Source organism: Rhinolophus sinicus, linkage group LG05 (genome assembly GCF_036562045.2).
Source record: "Rhinolophus sinicus isolate RSC01 linkage group LG05, ASM3656204v1, whole genome shotgun sequence".
NCBI lineage: Eukaryota > Metazoa > Chordata > Mammalia > Chiroptera > Rhinolophidae > Rhinolophus > Rhinolophus sinicus.
The window spans coordinates 45,176,951-45,197,728 of record NC_133755.1 but is presented as its reverse complement, the minus strand read 5'-3'; the positions used below and the strand labels follow the sequence as shown (position 1 = coordinate 45,197,728).

The 20,778-nt window shown below is 35.7% G+C and overlaps 1 protein-coding gene across 4 annotated transcripts in view; it reads left to right on the top strand.

The window, feature by feature from the left end:
- Positions 1-20,059, top strand: part of PELI1 (pellino E3 ubiquitin protein ligase 1) — a 50,738-nt gene extending 30,679 nt beyond the window's left edge. For all 4 annotated transcript variants that reach the window (XM_019717955.2, XM_019717948.2, XM_074332059.1 and 1 more), the window contains 6 exons: positions 7,843-7,982; positions 9,555-9,684; positions 12,633-12,734; positions 16,605-16,802; positions 16,894-17,082; positions 17,642-20,059. In XM_019717955.2, coding sequence (XP_019573514.2) covers positions 7,912-7,982; positions 9,555-9,684; positions 12,633-12,734; positions 16,605-16,802; positions 16,894-17,082; positions 17,642-18,208 — 1,257 coding nt within the window. In that variant the 5' untranslated portion in view covers positions 7,843-7,911 and the 3' untranslated portion in view covers positions 18,209-20,059. The remainder of the gene's footprint in view (positions 1-7,842; positions 7,983-9,554; positions 9,685-12,632; positions 12,735-16,604; positions 16,803-16,893; positions 17,083-17,641) is intronic.
- Positions 20,060-20,778: the final 719 nt, after the last annotated feature.

The window sequence follows — 20,778 nt, the reverse complement described above, 5'->3', positions numbered from 1 at the left end:
TTCCATTTTTTTTTTATTTCATAGGTTGGTACAGATTTAAAGTGGTTGGGGGAAAATCCATTCTATTCATTTTATTCCAAGTTTAAATTTTATCCGAGGAACTTTTAAAACTCAGCTTTAAATAATCGATTTGAATTACTGAGAAAATTTAAATGGTTAGTATTATAGAAGTTTATTCGCATGTTAGGGCAATATCATTTATGTAAACTCTTAGGTGGGGGGTTTTTTGTTGTTTAATTTAGTTTCCCAATGTAGTTCTCTCCTCGCCAGCCCCCATCCCCCATGTATTTTCAGCAGTTTCAGAGTGTTAGCTAGAATTTAGGTTGTAAACCTTAGTTTTCTTATCTATGAAATGAGGGTTATAATAGCTCCTACTTCATAAAGTTGTTCTGGGGAATAAATCAGTTAGTTAATACATGTGTAGTGCTTAGAACAGTGCTCGGCCCAGAGGCAGAACCCAGTAAGTGTTAACCACTATGAAAAAGGGGTATAAGCATGAATGGAATGCCAGTGTTGAATGCTGACTTTAGAAAAATGATAGCATTTCCCATGAATACACTTTTATCCAATGTTTTTGTTCCAAATAACTATCTAATCCCACCGAATCTGTTGCTTTCTGTAGAATTTTGTTCAGGACTTTAATGGTTAAACCTAGAGGAATTTTTAGTCCTGCTTTCTGAGAAGCGTGTTATCATTTTAGGAACTTTGGTAATCTAAAAAAATTGAATACAGGCCAAGCGTGGGTAAGGACAGTAAAAATGTTTTAGTCCTTAGTTGTGTCTTTTAAAATATATTTTCTAGATGTGGGGAATTACTGATCATTTTGGGGTAGAGTGGTACTGTTGTACTTAAACCCCCTTCCCCAATCAGGAATACTGCCCTGCAGCGTTTCCTTAGCTGTCACTTTTCAGGGAATATATGAAACCTTCTGTCCCTAGGCTATCGGGACTCATTTCTAATAGGTTTTTCTTCCTGATGGTACCAGGAATTTGCCTTCGTGTAATACCCTACTTTTCTGCTTGGTTTCCCTTCTCCCTTTCCCATTTTTAAAACACACATGCAATGTTCACTTCATTTACTGAAGTTTTTATTGTTGGTAACTACCAGGAAACAGGGTTGACAAATACAATGAGCATTGAGGAAGTGACAAAGGTTCAAATCTCAAAAAGCACTAGTCATAGTTGCATAGTTGTTACTCGTCTATGTTGGAGTGTAACTTATTTAGGGTTTATTTTACACAGGTGTACTTTCTATTTCTAGTCTCTCTCCTAAATGGTCCCATAATAGGGTCTCTTATTCTTATTTAGGAAGCAGCCCCACCAAATCTTGTCTGGGTTGTGATTAGTGGTATCTGAAAACCCAGACTACTTAACTCCTAGGAACTTGAGTTCCCCCCATTTATAAAATGGGAATAAATGATTATACTTGATATATGAGTAGTTGTGATAGAAATTAAATGAGTTAATGTATGTTGAATTAATGTATGGGTTCAAGCTCTGCCAGATCTTACCTGTTTGGCCTTGAACCAGCCACTGACCTTTCTGACTGACATACTCACTTCCCTTATCTGGAAAATGGAGCTAATAAGACTTCCCTGCCTAATTCACAGGGCTATTGTGAGGGTCAAATCAAAGAATCTCATGTGTAAGCACTTTGCTAATTAACATTCTGTGCAAGTGCACAATAGACCTTAATCCAAGGATGATTGAGATTGACAACCCTTTTCCTTTAAAAGGATTCCCCTATGCTTTCCAAAGCCTGCTTTTAGTTTTTCTAGGTATGGGTCTCCTAGGTCAAGAAGATATTTCTTTATCTGGCCTCCACAGATTAGCCTTTCTCTAAACGTGAGGCTACCCAGCACTGGCCTTACAGCTACTGCTGTGGCCACCCTAGGTCTAGTCCCTTTCCTTCAACACTTGAGAGAGGTTATTTCAATATTTAAATATTTTGAATGCATAGAAATATTAATAATTAATCACCATCTAGGTACGATGAGAGTTCTCCCACTCTCACTCCCAGTCACTCTTATCAGTCCTCATAAAATACAGTTACCTTTAAAGCCATTGCCTTCACGCACGCAAGGCTTAGTAATAACCCTTTAAGACATCAGCATGGTGATGTTAATAAGCAAACATTTATTAAATACCTTATTATGTGCCGAGCACGATGCCAAAAATAGGGCAAATTCCCCTCCAAAAAACAAATTGTCATTCCCAATTTGAGATTTAGAGCAGTGGTTCTCATAGAGTGAGGGGTGAGAAGGGAAGACATTTTTGATAATCACAATTAGGGATGCTACTGGCATCTAGGGAGTGTAACGGCCAGGGGTGCTGCTGAACCTCCTATAATCACAGGCCAGCTCCCCACAATGTCAAAATGTTCAGAGTGCCAAGGCTGAGAAACCCTAGTTTAGAGGAACAAATACTGTCTCTGGGAAAGATGTTAATTCTTTCCTATCAGGATGAAAATGAGTTATTTTTATAGGTGATAGAGTATCAGCATATCATTGGCTACCCTAAGGGGGAGGCTAGGAGTTTCCCAGGGGGTGCCCTGTGTCGTGGGAGGGAACATGGGCATCACGTCTTTCACTGCTGTATTGAGAAAGCTAAGACATTGACAGTAATAACCTCACATTCCTACTGCGTGACACCATTGTTTCTCCTATGCCTTCTCTGCTTTTATGGAAAAATGCTGCTTATTAATCCTGCTGATTGAAAGAAGTAAGAAGGTGATTAATTCTTCACTCTTATCAAGATACGGCTATAAATTTACCTCCCTTCAATCATCAGCTAAATTGGTTTTATAAAATGGCTCCACCACAAATATACCAAAACAATTCTTTCTGTTTGAGTCATCCTTTTGAAATCAACCACAGGGGAACTCTAGTGTAGATGGAAATCTGTTTCATCAGAGATAATATATGCAATCCACATTATATTTTTCACCATAAAGCATCATAACATTTTCATGTTTTAAAACATTTTCCCTTTTTTGTCTGCTCGTCCACCAAAATAGAAGTGTTCGAAAGATTAATGTAAACATCTACATAAGGTCTGTTTAGTCCCTTGTTTATTATTTGTTTTGCTTTTTATTCTGGGGGGGCAGGAATTTTGTATTTGTCTTTAGTAGGTAGTAAGCAGAAAGGCTGTGTGCAGTGCAAATAATAAAAGAAAAAAATGTGTTATGTTGAGGAAGTAGTTTGGATAAAGATTGATTTCCCAATTTTCCTTCTTTAAGTGAAACTGACAATCACATATTATAGAAAGTCTTTCATTTGGGAAGACTTACGTAATATGAAAATAATTGTAGTTCATTGGCCTTTAAAGAACAAATGAATCAAATGTATCAAATTAATTAGACTAATTCAAATTAATATATTTTTTATGGCTAATTTTTTGTTTTCCTATCATACATAAAAAATAACACTATTCCATAATATACTTCTTTAAAAACATTTTAACTTGGGAAGGTTCCTACTGATAGAGCAACATGCTTAATTTTCAAGGATCAAATGGAGTTTCAAAGTAGTAAATATTATATAGAAAACAGCCTTATTATCTTAGGAAGGTTTTCTCTAACATTTTTTTCCCAGTTTCAGGTAGACTTCGTGGCACTATTACATGTTTGTGCTAGATCACATTGGGATAGGACTAAATATATGGTGGTCTGACCAACTAACTTAATTGAATACCAAGAGATGGGGCCAATAATTGAGTTATTAGTAACCCATTACAAGTCCTCAAGTGCATAACTTCAGGAATTGAGTTTGAAGAATTCTGTATCTTACCCAGATGTTTAAATATAGAGAATATATAAAGAGAGTGAGTGCTAGAGCACTCTAGCTATTAAGCTTTTGTTAAAGGTTAAACCATTGTGAAGAGCATGACTCTGAACACTCAAAAGATTCTCACAACATCTTTACAACAGTCAACGTGTATTAGACCTGCAATGAAAGGTTCAAAGAGAAATACCTGTCATGGCACATTTTATTTGTAGTTTAAAAATGCCAGTTATATACAAATTGATTAAATGCCATTTTAAATTTAAGAAAACTGTTTAAATTGGGTCATTTAATGTATAAATAACCAATACTAGTCAAATGTTTTACTATAGGTTTTAGATTATTAGATAAAGAAATAGAATCCAAGTTTGAGTGTGTTCTTGTGATTGAAACTTTGATATCACTGATAAAATATCCCAAGGTCAGGCCTTTTAAAGGGACATAAGCAGAGTAAGAATAAGTATGATTGGAAATAATGTTGTTTTTCTTGGCTAATTTGGCCAAGGGCTCTAGAAAGTATAGAATGGTGGGTATATGCCAGCCCAGCTCTAATCCCTTGGCTAAGCTAAAAAGTGTTTCTTTTGCTGTAGAGGCAATAGGACTAAATCTATAGTGCTATGTGCACATTACTTGTAAATTCTTATTTTAGGACCAGATGGCCTATTTCCAGCTCCAAAATTGTCTTCTACGTTAGTCCCTTCATTTTTAGGGATGAGGCAACAGATTGCTTTGTTCATGCATATACTAGTGTCAACCAAATATGGGCATTCACATATCACTTTTAGTTTTTTGCCATATCTATGCACTTATTAGTACTATTTAATATTTAAATTGAGTTCTTTAAATAAATAAGCTTTTTTTAAAGGAAATTACTTGCCACTATAAATGGAAAACCATCACTTCCTAAAAATAGAAAGTAGCTCTAAATAAGAATCCAAATCAAGACAAAGCAAGGTTATTAAATTTTAATTTAAAATTTAAGTTTAATTCTTATTAAAATTCATGTGGGGGAGATAAGAGGATTTTATAGTGTATTTAAATGAAAATTTTCTTAAAATAATTCTTAAGTATGTTTTATTTCTTTAAAATAAATTAATTTAGTAAGCATTTTTTAATTTACCAACAATAAAAGTTAGTATGTTTATCTGAATTTGCTAGTCTAAATGTGTATGTCAGTTATAAGGGCTAAAAGTGGATCAAACTGGCTAAGCTTTCTCCTTTTACTTGTTCTTATTCATAGTGTGTGTTGCTTTCTCTTTAAAAAAAAGTGGTGCTATATAGGCTGTATTTGTTCTGTAGAAAAAAACAAGTAGGCATTTTTCATATATGGGTTGCCTATGAAACCGATTGGTGGAATTATAAAACCAGGAGACTTTTTATGAGTTAGTGTAAGTGTTGTGAAACCTTTGTAACAAGCCTAACAGGAAGACCAGGGAGAGAAATAGATACAGGAAATACTTGGTCCCATTAAACTGCTAATGAAATAGACATGAAAATATTGTGGGGATTGTTTATTACAGTGATTTTTCTGACTTAGCAGAAGTCTCAGTCTTGTTTTTCATACTTGTGTCAAATTTATGTTTTTAATTAAGCTTTTTACTTGGAGATAATTGTAGATTCACATGCAATTGGAAGAAATAATATAGAGAGAGATTCTCTGTACCTTTTACCCAGTTTCTGCTGAGGGTAATATCTTGTAAAACCATAGTAAAATATCACATCTAGGATATTGATATTGATAAGATGCAGAACATTTCCATCACCACAGGAGTCCTTCCTATTGCCCTTTGTAGCCACACCCACTTCCCTCCTACTCCCGCCCCCTCCTTAACTCCTGGCAACCACTAATCTCTTTTTCATTTCTATAATTTTGTCATTTCAAGAATGTTATATAAATGGAATCATTTCTGTAACCTTTTGAGGTTATTAACTTGTTTTACTCAGCATAATTCTCTAGAGATTCATCCATGTTGTTTCATGTACCAGTAGCTTGTTCCTTTTTATTGCTGAGTACTAGTCCACATAATATGAATAAAGCTGCTGTCAACATTTGTGTACAGGTTTTGTTTGAACGTAAGTCTTCATTTCTCTGGGATAAATGTCCAGGAGTGCAATATATATAATTGTCTTAAACATTTCCTTTACATACATTGGAACCACATCAGACAGTGTTTTATCATTTTTGCTTTGACCTTCAGACAAAAAAGCTTACTGCATTAACCCATATTTTTACTTACCATGTTCTGTTTTCTGATATTTCAGTGTTCTTTTCTTCTATCATTTCTGCTTAGAGAATTTTCTCTGCTCATCATATTAGAGTAGAGCTACTGGTGACAAATTATCCAAATTTTCCTTCATCTGAGAATGTCTTGATTTACCCTACATTTTTGCTGGCTGTAGAACTCTGGGTCCACAGTTCTTAAAGTATGAAAAAAATAATGCCTTTCTTCTGGCTTCTGTAGTTTTTGGTGAGAAATCCACTGTCACTCTAATTGCTTTTCTCCCATAGGTAATATAGCTTCTTTCTGGCTGTTTTCAAGATATTTTCTTTGCCCTTGTTTTCAGAAGTTTAATGATGATGTGTCTTGGCATGAATTTCTTCAGCTTTATCCTGTGTGGAGTTTGTCCAGTTTCTTGAATCTGTGATTTTGTTTCTCTTTCCAAATTTGGTTAAGTTTTCAGGCATTATTTCTTTGAGTACCCTTTCAGCTCCACTCTTTCTCCTTTCTTTCTGGGTTCCAGTTACACAGTCTTAGATCTTTAGCTGTAGTCTCACAGTTCCATCAGGCTCTGTCCTTCTTTTTACCCCGTCTATTTTCTCTCTGTTCTGATTCTTTACTATGTCCCTTCCATTCTGCTGTTGAGCCCATCCAGTGAGCTCTTTGCTGAGACTTTCTATTTTATTTTCATTTGTCCAAACATATTTGTAATTGCATATTCAAGAATTTTTATCATGGCTGGTTTAAAATCTTTGTCAAATAATTCTAACATCTCTGTCATCTCAGTTTTGGCATCTCGATTGTCTTTTTGCATGATTTTAAATCTTTCTAGTTCTTGATATGATGAATGATTTTTCTGTTGAAATCCTAGACATTTTCATATTATGTTCCGAGACTCTGGATATTATCTAAACCTTCTGTTTCCACTGACTTTTCCTGACACACTTTGGCCAGATAATAGGGGGTGCTTCCTTTTTACTGCCGGGTGGATGTAGAAGTCCAGATTCCCTACCCAGCCTCCGCTGACACCCGAGAGAAGGAGGTTGTAGTTGCTGCCAGGTAAGGTGGAAGTCCAGGCTCCCCATGGGGCTCCACTGACACTGCTAAGGTAGAGGTAGGTAGGGGCATGTCACCAGCCAGCAGAGTGGAAGTCCTTGCTCCCTACTTGGTTGGCCTGCCCTGACGCTAGCCTGGTTGCGAGGTTGGGTCTTCTCAGTATGGCCTCGTGACATGGAAGTCTAGGCTCCTGACTCAGGTCTTGCTGCTGTGGGTGGAGGTGGGGCTCCAGTGTTTTCTGTGGTGTTTGGCTATAGTAGAGTGGTTATTGGCAAAAGTTTTTTGTCTTGCTAAAGCTGCTCCTTTCTTCTTCCTTTGACTAGAGAGACCAAGCTTTTGTTAGGGCTATCATTATCATCATCTCTGCCAGTTGGCATTTCCAGGTGCTGGATTCTTCAGCTCCAAATCTGGGATGTATTAGGTAAAAAGAAAACCCAGGAAACTCACCACTCTGTTATTGCTTGGGCCCTGAGGTCCTAGGTGGTCTGCCTTCTCTCTGTTTTTCAGAATCTTCTTATGTGTTAAACGTCCAGGATTTTTAGTTGTACTTACTGGAACTAATAGGGGAAAATATGTCTACTTCATCTTCCTAGAAGTGGAAGTCCCCAAATTTACATTTTTAATCTATTTAGTTATATCAAATATATAACCGTCACTGGGGAAAATGTTGCATACTTTGTATATTACAATATTGCATAATACTGTGCTCATGAGGACTGCTAGAAAATAACATCTTTTTTTAAACAGAAATTGTTCACATTATTAATGAAAAATTTTCCCCTCTAGGAAATAATGCGAAAGGTGTCCCAAGGCTCCTGACCAGTGAACAAAGATTTGAGAAAGACAGCCAAGCTCATGTTTTCTCCTGATCAAGAAAATCATCCATCCAAAGCACCAGTAAAATATGGTGAACTCATTGTCTTAGGGTAAGGTTTCTCCACCTGATAACACGTAAAATTGAATAATACATAGTAACTTTACATCTAGGTTAAAAGTGTGTGTGGGTTTTTTTTAAAATTTATATCCTAGCTATTTCTAGAAAGGATTTAAAGCTACCAAGTAATATTATAAAATCAAGAAAATCTTCAATTCTCGTTTTTATGCCATCACTTGTAAGTGTTCAAATACTGCATAAGCTTTGCCTCATCCTCACCCGCAGAAAGGACAGAGCTTCTTAAAGAGGAAATGAAAAATGTATTTGTCTGAAGTCACACAATCATTCCGTTTGTCTTCCTTAGCCCTTCTTTTAGCAAAATTTGCCCCAGCTCACTTTATCTTGCTCTAAAGGGTCCGTGTAATTTCTATAGATGGCATTCTTTGAGTAAGCTCCCTTCTCTCTTTGGCAGCCACTAATGCAGGCCAGTTTATAATCACATTCTCCTCCAGCCTCAAAATTGCCCCCGTTCCCTACCTCATCCCCCCACTCCCACCCCAGATTCACCAATGTTTGGGGAAGGAAGTAAATTAGGAAAGATTATTATTAAGCTACTGCTCATGCCATAATGAAGCAGTAAATAATGAAAACAAGCACGACAAACCCCTGGATCCAAATTCTAGTTTTGCCAGTGTCATTTGTGTGACCTTTAGAAAATAATTTAATTCCTGAGTATCTGAGGAATTTCGTTCCTGTGAGGAGTCATTTAATTCCTAACCTGTAGAAGTGGAGCGTGATGCCAACAGTGCAGAGTTTTTATGAGGCTGGATTAAGTGAGGTGATGTATGAGATAGAACCCAAGTGCCTGCTACATAGTAAACACCCAAAAGTTCTGTTTTGAACTTTTTTCCTATTAGTTAAGTCCTTGCTTACTTGTTTACTTTCAGGATGAGCGTGCGTGCACACATTATCATTGAGAAATGCTCATAACATCTAAAACAAAAAAGTATGTTTAACTGCTACTTAGCAAGCATCTCAGTTGGACAGGTTTTACCAACATAATGTGAATGTGTATGTGTACATTCAAGTAACTGAGGCTTAACAAACAAGTCTAAAAATTCCTTATTTCAAAAGTTCAGCTATTTTAAGGGTTTGGTTTACAATTAAAAGGGATTGTATTTTAAACAATTCATACTGTACTTTTAAAGGTTAGATTAGCACATTCAAAGATTCACCTTTAGCAAAAAATAGAATGAGTCATAAGGAGTTAGATATGCCACCAATCAGCTCTTGATTATCTTTAGTAAAAGAGGGAAGAAAAATATAGGTAACTCAAAGTAAAGAATGAAAAAAAGCATGACAAACAAACACCTGGATCCAAAATCTAGATTTGTCTGTATAATCCAAAAGCTGCTTCTCTGTGACATGGAATGTGGCCAGAAAGAATTTCATTTTGTTCCGTACTTGGGCAGCTGGGGATCAGCAATTGCTAAAAGGAATTTGAGATACTTATAACGTTCTAATAGATAATTAATTGGTGATTGATCCTGCAAGGCGAAGTAAAACATTTGTTAGAATTGTGTGCTGCTTACAAAATATCACCTAAACTTTTTTCCCCCAACAGGTATAATGGGTCTCTCCCAAACGGCGACAGAGGAAGGAGGAAAAGTAGGTTTGCTTTGTTTAAAAGACCCAAGGCAAATGGGGTGAAGCCCAGCACTGTGCATATTGCTTGTACTCCTCAGGCTGCAAAGGTAAAAACACAAAACAAAACTGTAAATTAACTTGGAGAGATTGTGCATGTTTATAGTCTTTAGCATTCCCTTCCCATTCTATACCAGAAGTTTTCTTTTGTTTGGATAGGAGAACATCATTTGGAGACATGATGTTTGAAGGGCTGCCATATGGAAGGGCATAGGACCTTTTTTGGGTGGAAATTATAAGGAGACATTCCCTTTTCTTATTAAGAAGCTAGGGGTGAGGCAGAGGCTTTATCTAGTGCTAGAACTGTGCACCTGTCTGCCCTGAGAGGTGGGGCGTTCCTGCTGTGACTAGAGGGCCCTCACCGAGGCCGGGCTAGGAATGTAGTGTAGAAGAAGTGTATTCAGGTACTAGAAACATGCTTGGATGAGGTCATTCTTTTAACTAACTGTCTTTATCAAAGATTCTGTGGTTGCTCTTGTTTTTATTCATTTTTTTGTTTTAGACCCTCATAGCTTTTAGCATAGTGCCTTAAACAAAATAGACCTCAATAATTATTAAATTGAATCAAAGCTATGAAAACAAATGCCCAACTATAATATATCTTGATCTTCTTGCCTATAATGCTTTTAGCCCCTTCTTCTTTTCCTATCAAAATCTTCAGAACCTGGGCTACCATTTCAGGGCCCTTGGACTTTAGTTCCTAGAGTGATAAACAATTAGGCGGGATTTCAGATACTCACATTTCCTGTGAATTCCTCTACTTCCAATTGTGTAACACAGACTGACTCTTATACTGTGATGAGTGAATAAAATTTACAAAGAGTTCCTTGACTTCTGGAAGCACAGACATGTTTAGCTAAGCAGCTCCAGAATGTACATTAGTATTATACTATCTGTATCTCTGTAAGTTAAATAAACGAGAGACAGAGAAATTGGGATATGACGCCTTGTTTTAGGTCACAGCTCAGTCCTTGAAGGTAGTTGGATTTGTAGCTTTGTTTTATATCCAGTGTGGTGTGTAAAACAGTCCTTACATCTTGACTAGGCCTCTTCTCTCACTATGTGACAGCCAGTGAATGTAGAAAATGGAACAGTTTCTTTTAGGTGCTTCTTTTTGCTCCTTTGCTGAGAAGGGACGGGATGTGCTAAGCAGGTGGTAGCAATGAACAGCTTATTGATCCAATCTAAGGATCTTCCCAGTATTTCCCCCGGAAGTGCTTTGGCATTTTGGGTGTGCAGGACTTTTTGGGGGTGTACTTCTTTGTGCAGGACTGTCCCACATATTGTAGGATATTTAATATTCTTGGTCCCCACCCACTAAATGCCATTTAAACCCTCAAATTGTTGTGACAGCCAAAAAATGCACCTACATATTTCCAAATGCCCCTTATGCAGCTAATAAAACCTCGGGTTGAGAATCATTATTGAGAAAATAGTTCTAATCCCTACCTCTGCAATATACTGTTGTATTCTAATCTTTACATTTTTACTGACACACTCCTAATGTTTTCATTGTTAGTCCCGTCTCATCTTTACTGGACAATGAGAAACTGAGGGATCAAAGATTTACTCTTTCCTCTTTCAATTATAGGGGAATGTAGTACAAGATCACGAAGAAAACTGTTTAGTTTGGCAGTCATCTGGGATGAATGGTTAAACCCTGCCTTCCAGTACAGTGAGAACTTAACTTGGCACAGTTCTTGTTCTCAACCTAAGTTTAATAGCTTAAAACAGGGATTACAATCTCAAAGTATACAAAAACCTGTGTTTTTAAATCTCTTTAGTCATTAAGAATTAAGTTGCAAAATACTGAGCAATTATTTGATTAAAAAGTCAGTTGCTTAATGCTGAGTTAAAGTAATTGTAGGTTTTAAAACCTGTAAAACAATTATATAATGCTTGTGAATACATAAATGTGTAGTAACAAACAACTACACGCAGAGGAATGATCTACACTGCGTTCTTGAGGTTGGATACATCTGTGAAGAAAAGGAACCAGGGAGGGACATGTAAGCCACCTCAATTGTACCTGTACAGTTTCTTTTAAAAAATGAGAAGCAAACATGGTATTATGAAACTTTGATAAAGCTGGGTAGTTTGTACCCAGGTATTTTATTCTCTTTGTAAAGTATATGAAAAATTCACGATCTTATTTAATCTTAAAACTGTTACTTTAAGGCTTTATCTATTTCAGATTAGCTACAAATTGAAACCAAGTAAACTTTTATAATGCCAAAGCTCTAATGAAGAAACATTTTTTCATTTAGCCCCTCTGTGTATAATCATTCTTTTATGTTTTTGTATCTGTTTTCCTTTTACGTAGTCTGTTTCCACTTCCTTTGTTTGGGTTTTCCCCCCTCTGATAATATCTTCAACTCATATACATAGAAAATGCCTGAAAACAAAACTGAAAAGTTCTTTTCAGCAATGTTTTTAGTTTGGGATAAGTCAGAAGTACAGTCGTAAGCATTATATCCATTTCCTTTGGTAATGTTTAATCATTCTATGAATTTTTCTGTATCTAGCCCAGCATATGGCAAATATCTGTCATCTATAGAGTCACAGAATGGTTAGGAAAACCAGTTAACTCTGCTTATTGGTTAACTTTATGACTCTTAGTTACTTTAAAAATAAGATTCTTCTTGCAAGATTTTGTATTTCCCCCCAGCAGCAGTACTGAGTACTATTTTCAGTTTGTACATGGGATTTGGTTTTGATTGCTTTGTAATTTAAAATAACTTACAAGGGAGACTCAGATTTTATAGTGTTTTTATACAGTGAAATTATGTTCTTACTCTATATAACTACTTCAAAGTATTCTTCTGCACCCCACTCAACCTGAGAAACTACTGTCACAGCTGAAATTATGCAATTTACTAATTTCTAACCTAAATTTCAGGGGGGAATATGTCATATATGTGATAGATTACCTTTCTTTTGTAAATCTGATTTGATTGACCTGCCAGCTAATTTTTGCTATTAATCTTTTCTTTCTTAGGCAATAAGTAACAAGGACCAGCATAGCATATCATATACTTTATCTCGGGCCCAAACAGTGGTGGTTGAATATACTCATGACAGCAACACTGATATGTTTCAGGTATTATAATATGTGAATTCTTTTTTCATACAAACAAAAGAGTTAAAACCTATCGTCAGTGACTTTTGCTGTGGGGGATAAAGGATTACCATATTTTAATGTATTTCATTAAAATATATACTGATTTCTAAACCCCATATATAGAAGTTAGTGTGGCATAGTTAAGAGATGGTCTCTGAAATCAGAATTCCTGGTAAACATTACTTAGTCACTCTATGCCTCGGTCTCCTCCTGTAAAGTATGGGTAATAAAACTTCCCTTGTATGACTATTAAAAGGCTTCAATGTATTAGTACATGTAAAGTGCTCAGAGCTGTGCTAGGTAGCTGGTAAACACTTAGCTATTATAATAGTAGCTATAACAACTCTGTTAGCTATTATTATCAAAAAAAAAAAGGAACTAAGAAATATTCTACACACATTCATGACTTTTTTGGCACTACTTCCCACCTTCCTCTGTAGGCAACAAAAACTACAGGCAGTTTCTAACTGTTCCTATCATATATATGTGAAGTCAAACATTTCTCAGCACGTATTTGGTCAATAAAGTGTTTTGCTTTTCTCTTTCTCTCATACCAATCCAGTGCTGATGTTTTTATAAATTGATAGATGAAAAACCAGCCACCCTCAGATGTAAACAAAATTCATGTTATCTTCTCCTTCAATACTGGGTTTTATAAAGCCCTGGGCTGTTTTGAAAAAAATCTTAAGTACCTAATAATTTTGCTGTTACAATTATTGCCCCAATGACTTTTCAGTTTTTCTTTATTTTACAAGATTATATGAATGTGAGAAGGCCTGGAGATGTCTTTAATTATAACCAGTAGCAAAATATTTCTTTGAAGTCACTCACTCCCCCCAGCCCTTTTAATGGAATACCAAATTTTTTTTTCTCTTTTTTTAAAATTTTTAATTTTAAAAATTTTAAGTGTGTTTTTCCAGGACCCATCAGCTCCAAGTCAAGTAGTTGTTTCAGTCTAGTTGTGGCAGGCACAGCTCACAGAGGCCCATGTGGGGGATCGAAACGGCAACCTTGTTGTTAAGAGCACTGCGTCCTAACAAATGGAGCTAACCGGCCGCCCCTGGAATACCGAATTTTTAGAATAGTGTCTCTCTAGTTAATATTAGAATATGGATGTTGCTTTGACAAAAAATTAAAAATAAATAACATCCTTAAAGAAGGTGAAGGTTTGGATCTTAATGAGAACCTAAGACAAGCTTTAGGATGATTTTCCACATTTTGCTGACAACTAGTTAAAATGAATGTGCTTAACTGACTTTTTAAAAATCAAAATGCTGCCTAGATATTTGATTACAGACTAGAATTTTAGTTTCAGAAAGTACCTTGTATTATTTGTTTACTCCTTATATTTTGTCTGTAAAGTTACTGAAGCCATGTGAGTTAAAAATTATAAAGTTAGTTGGAGGCAAAATTGTGATTAAATGAGGCATCCTGAATTATGGAGCAGTGTTTTCACCATCTTATGAAGGTCCTTAAATAAGTTGCAACATTTTTGGTTTTCTCTGTTTCATAAAGAAATAGATGGTTTTTCCCAAAAATAGTAAACTGATCACGCCCTTTCTACAGGCATCATACCGTGGAAAACCCAAACATTTCTACATCAAAAACTACCCTGAGATATATCAGAAACTACCCTGATAAATTAGCCAGTCAGTCTTTGAGGAACTGGTTTTATAAGCATGCTAGGATTGCTAACCTTCTAAACTGAACATTTATTGTTCAAGCCGTCAGATATTCAAACTCTCTGAGCATTGTTTGACACTATGAAGTAAAAGGAGACATTACAAGTTGATTACATACATAGGTGCTACACTAGAGGTCTGCCTAAATGTGAAGTACAGTCTTCTGATTGGGTTGAAGAAGGGTGAGGAAAAGACTTTATAGTAGTCCCTTTTTATCTGGACTTTATTTTCATCAAGTTGAATAGGATTTTGCCAGTCCAACCAGTGGAGAGGCATTCTGACAACAAAGATGGCAAAGTATACAGTATGGTAGAGGGTTGATGGATAAGCTGCTTATAGCCAGACTGTACTTTGTGTGTGAACAGAAATAACAGAAAATTAGGCTATATTGGTAGATGGGAGACGAATTGTGAAGTCAGTTTCTAATTAATATCAGAAATTAGAAACTGGTAAGTTTGGATGGGTTGTAAGGAACCACTAAGGTTTTTATGGGGGTGGCACAGTCATTACTGAGAATGACATGGTAAGATCTATATTTTTAAAGGTAATACTAGCAGTTAGAAAGAGGAAGAGTTACTAAAGTTTATCTTAACACACGATTATATTTTGGCATCTGTTCACTCAGTCATGTAGGTGTTTTCTCTTTATAGATACTTAAGATTTCTTCCTTCTTACCTATCATTACCAATATTGCTTTGATGTTTCAAATCTTCTCCAAGGCCCAGATCAAATATCAACTCTTCTGAAACAATCTCTCTTCCCAAATAAGTGTTGCTTCTCAATATCTTGATTCTGAATATCAATTCTCAATCCGATCCTTGGACTACATCTTTTGGCTCTAAAAGAACCTTTTTATTTTGGGAAATATTTTTAATTTCAAAGGTCTGACACCATTTTCTTTGGATATCATTATCTTTAAAATAGGAAAAGGGATATCCAATCTTATATTTTTTAACCAACCAATTTCCCCTAACACTCTCCAAACTAAATAAAGACTTTATATTTGATCATAGGACAAAAACACTAAAGAGTTTTATCAAAAGTGTGCTGATGAGAGGAATACTTGAGGCTCAACTATGCATAGAATGACTCTTAAGAGCCGTCATCGTTGTAGAGGGTCAGTATTTTTTCTCAGTCCCATATTCTTCAATTTTATGATATTACTTATAACAAATACATTAATGAACTGATCATTTTTAAGTGTTTACTTTAAAACCCTGTGACACTTGTCCGTTCTGTCATCCATTCTGCTGATTTCCTATTTTCTTTACAATTTTCATCTTTCAAAATGAAATTAATTTATTTACTAGCCAGATCTTTTTAATTCTCTGCCACTTCACCCACCAGAACTCTTATCAGGGAACCTTGTCCCTGAAATATGGCCAAAAACCAGGAAGAAAATAAAACGGACATCTAGGCATATAACGTAAATGTCAGAGAAGCCAAGCACTGAAATTCTTTTCACTCCTCCCTGGAGAATCCCGTAGCTTCTTACTGAGAACATTTTGAAATATTATTCTTTGAAGTTTGGTTATTTGATTTCTCAACCCATAGCAGAATAAGAGTAGCTGGTTAGCGAAGGGGTATGTTGCGAGAGACAAGTACACCCAACAGCAAGAAAAGAAAGGAAACCTATGAAGTATACATAAGGCCTCAAAGCAATGCTATGTAAGTCTTTAACATAAGGATCACTGTTCTTGTATGCCTTTGTAGCACCTGAAGACATTGCTATACTTCAGCTGAATAAAAATGGTGGTCATACTGTGAGGTCCTGGAGTCATCTTGAAAGATTTACTTATACGTTAACTATATTCTGTTAAAGAAGGTAGGGTAACACATGGTAGACATATTTCAATCCAAAGGGGTTAAAATTAAAATCTGCAGCCATCTAGATATCTCAGCCATCTTAAACTCTTTATTCCCTGAGGGTTTCGTATATTCTGGGTCGTAAGTTCCCACTTAATTCTACGCTCTAAGTGATTATTATATCAGAGCAAGTCTGACAGATTAGTTTTCAAGGGTATAGATGCCCCCAGAGTTAAGTATGATAAGTTTGAGCTTTAGAAATTTCAGAGGCTTAATGATTTCACCTTATTGTGCATTTCTTGAATGGATTTTCCACTGTGTTCCTTTGAATGGGTTTATAGATATTTCTTTTTTTCCTTAGATTGGTCGGTCTACTGAAAGTCCCATTGATTTTGTAGTAACTGACACAGTTCCTGGAAGTCAAAGTAATTCTGATACGCAGTCAGTGCAAAGCACTATATCAAGATTTGCCTGTAGAATCATATGTGAACGGAATCCCCCCTTTACAGCACGGATTTATGCTGCAGGATTTGACTCATCAAAAAACATCTTTCTTGGGGTAAAAAGCTTTTTTCCTAAATGATGCATTATTTTATAATCACTTCTATTTCCAAATTACAAATGAAGCTCACTTTTATTATTCTTACTAGGAGAAGGCTGCCAAATGGAAGACATCAGATGGGCAGATGGATGGCTTAACCACTAATGGCGTTCTTGTTATGCATCCACGTAATGGGTTCACAGAAGACTCTAAACCTGGAATATGGAGAGAAATATCAGTTTGTGGAAATGTATTCAGCCTGCGTGAAACCAGATCAGCTCAGCAGAGAGGAAAAATGGTAAGAACTGAGATGGAGCTTCTTATTTAGTTACAATAAACACATAGGATGAGTTGGACTGAATGCATTATGTTTTCCCAAAAACTCTTAAATCTGTTGCTGACACAGAGTACTAGGTCTATCAAACACTGACTACTGAAAACTATACTACAGGGTAATATCTTAATGTTTCAACTAGGACACTACAAAATTTTATTCTTTCATATTATGTTACTATATTTTAAAACCTAAGCTTTTCTAAAACAGCACTCTGTATTTTCTACTTACATCTGTATGTCTTTGACCGTGATATTTATTGGAAATATTAGACTTATGATTAGCTAGATAATTCAGTCATAAATTATGTTTACTATGAGGCAAAAAGAAATGTTACTGCTCAATATTTTATCCTTGATGTTCAAACTTATATTTTTCATGACTGCCTTTAGAGTTTCTTAAATATTTAGTAACAATTACAGGATACCTCAGTTCTTGACTCAGGAGCATGTAAGACCAGAACTGTTATGTAAAAATCCAAAACACAGTGGTGAATGTGTTTTTTGATTCTTGTTTCCTCTAGGTGGAAATTGAAACCAATCAGTTACAAGATGGCTCATTAATTGACCTCTGTGGTGCGACATTGCTGTGGCGTACTGCAGAAGGCCTTTCCCACACTCCTACAGTGAAGCATTTAGAAGCTTTAAGACAGGAAATCAATGCAGCACGACCTCAGTGCCCTGTAGGGTTCAACACACTAGCGTTTCCTAGTATGAAGAGGAAAGATGTTGTCGATGAGAAACAACCATGGGTATATCTAAACTGTGGCCATGTGCATGGCTATCATAACTGGGGAAACAAAGAAGAACGTGATGGAAAAGATCGTGAATGTCCTATGTGTAGGTCTGTTGGTCCCTATGTCCCTCTGTGGCTTGGATGTGAAGCTGGATTTTATGTGGACGCCGGGCCTCCAACTCACGCGTTTAGCCCGTGTGGGCACGTGTGTTCAGAAAAGACGACTGCCTATTGGTCTCAGATCCCGCTTCCGCATGGTACTCATACTTTTCATGCAGCCTGTCCCTTTTGTGCACATCAGTTGGCTGGTGAACAAGGCTACATCAGACTTATTTTCCAAGGACCTCTAGACTAACAGACAGTTGTCCTCCAGGACTACAGTATAAATTTATAAGCTAAGTGAGTTGGGTTCTTCAACCTGTTGTCCACATCACGGTTTTTCTGATCTGGTCATTTGCATTAAGATGAAGAATTTTTTAAAACGTTTATAATAAATAGTAACAATTTTTGAGCAAAAATCTGGGAAACTCAAGCAAAGGAATTTCTGAAAGTACCAGACTCCTGAATTCTGAGTTTTTAAAATCTATTTTGAGGAGAAAAGGACAGTTTAATCTGATGCCTTCATTTTAGTGTTTTTGAATCACCCATCCTCAGTCTTGAAAAATTGTTTTGTATAACTGAGGGTACTGTTGGTTCAAACTATGTTAGTTTACAGTTTGTTGCAAACATTGTAAAATACAGCAACATGTATATTACCTTTTTTCTATTTATCTTTATTATAGAAAATACCTTAGAATGTTCTTGATAGAGTAGCATGGTAACGATGGTGTCACACTCTTGGTGTGAATGGTAGTTTAGCAAGCATAGCTGAAGCATTTGCAAAGTTACGAAGAAGGACAAGAGAGCTTCCCTCCCTCCCTCTCCACCCACATCTAAATGTGGAATTTGGTAAATTAGAATACTTTGTAAAACCAAATTCATATTAATTACCATTGTGTAAGAGGTGTTTGTTTTTAACCACATTGAAGATAATCAGGAAATATTTTTTTTTCCTCAGTTGTTTCTCTCAAGTATAGTACTATAACAAAAATTTAATGCTAAGAAACATTTTATATGCTCCTTTGAATATGCAATTTATCTAGATTATCTATTTTTCTCCCATGATAACTAATCTGTTTTTAGTATCAGCAACATTTGGCAAGTTTATTTTTTGGATATAAACTGTAGTTCATCTGTTCACTGTTTCTAGAAAAAAAATCATTCCCATGAGAAAAAGCATAAATTAACAAGAAAAGAGAGTGACTTGATTTGCTTTTAGAAAAGGAAATGTTTAATTAATTATTCTGTATTTGGCCTTATCCAGACATACAAAGGGTCAAATGCCAGTAGTGCCCCCACCCTCATCCCCTTTTTTGAACCTAGCAGACCAGCCTTAACTTTGAGATTGAATCCTAAGGAAAGTTGCCAGTGTGACTTGAGGATATGTTTGTTGGCAGATGAGTGTTATTGACAGCAGAGTGGAGGGACAGAATTGCATGGTCTGTTTATTCTCTAATCCCAATAAATTCTTTTGCTCTCAGAAGCAAGAAAAAATTTCTTCTCCCCTTCTCCTGTCCCCATTTTTTTGTTTAATGCACCACAAGGAAAGTATAGACAGTTGCACTACATCAAACATTCTGTGGCACTTGTAGAAATCAGTACACTTTTAGATTAGAAAGAATCATTATTTTAATCTTTTGTTTTCCTTTTGAAAAGTTGTATAATACTTAATTGACTCTAGCAAAATTTTGTATGTGGTAGCATAGCTTTAATTTATCCTATTACAACAATGTTCTGAATTTTCTTTTGGTTTAAAAAAAACAAAACTTGTTGCTTAGAAGCCATGAACTATTTTATTTTACTTCAACTTGTCAAAATTTCCTTCTTTTTAAAAATGATTATTTGGGTTCACTCAGGAAATGCATGTCAGGAAACTTGTATTATAAGTTTACTAGTTGTGATGTATCAGTAACTGCTGTTACCCCCTTTTCAAAGAAATATAATTAATTTTGAAGTTTTCTAGATTGTCACATGCTTTGTGACTAATGCAAGGAAATCAAGTCCTGTGTTGTATTTGTTCTAGTCATTTCTATTCAGTCTATATATTGTAGCTAATTTTTATTTGCAATTAATTTATTCAAACTAAGTAAATACTTTTCAAAATATATATTTGAATTTGTCTCTGTGAGTTCGTTTTTGCATAACTGAGAATGGGAAACCAGAAGTGATGACCTGTGGATAAATTTACCCCATACTTCAGAACTATTCACTTGACATAGATGAGGAGCTTGCATTTAAGGTATGACTTTAAATCTCTGGTTCTCTTAGGAAAGCATCTCTTACTTATTCATAAAGGAACTTTAGTGGTTGAATAATTGAGGCCTTTTTCTAAGTTAAGTTCTGCTACTGAGTTGGCTCTTTGCAAGTTGCATACTAGACTATTTAAATAGTACCTCAGTAACCATAAAAGGTTTATGTTCTTCCCAAAGTGCCCCAAATTTCCTACCAACTGGGAAAAATCTGCTTCATTTTCTACCAGATTTATGTTTTGAAAACTCAGGTGATTTAAATCAGTAGTTTGGTTTTTTCTGTTCAAGCATTTTGAATATTTGTTCTGTCATTTTGCCAGTGCCTAATGGAACACTTTTACTTCGTTGTATTTAGGACTCCTAAATGCACTCTCAAGAAAGATATTCTTTATGGCTTACCTCTTCTATCAGAGCAGTTTTAATATCTAAATGTTCCTTAATTTGTACAGGGAATTAAATTGCCCTTCATCTAAAATGTTAGGGTCACAAAGCAAAACACAGTAAATATCCAGAAGGAGGAGTCTTTTCCCAGGTTGTCTTCTTGAAGCAGTAATTGCTTATTTCCATCATACAAAAC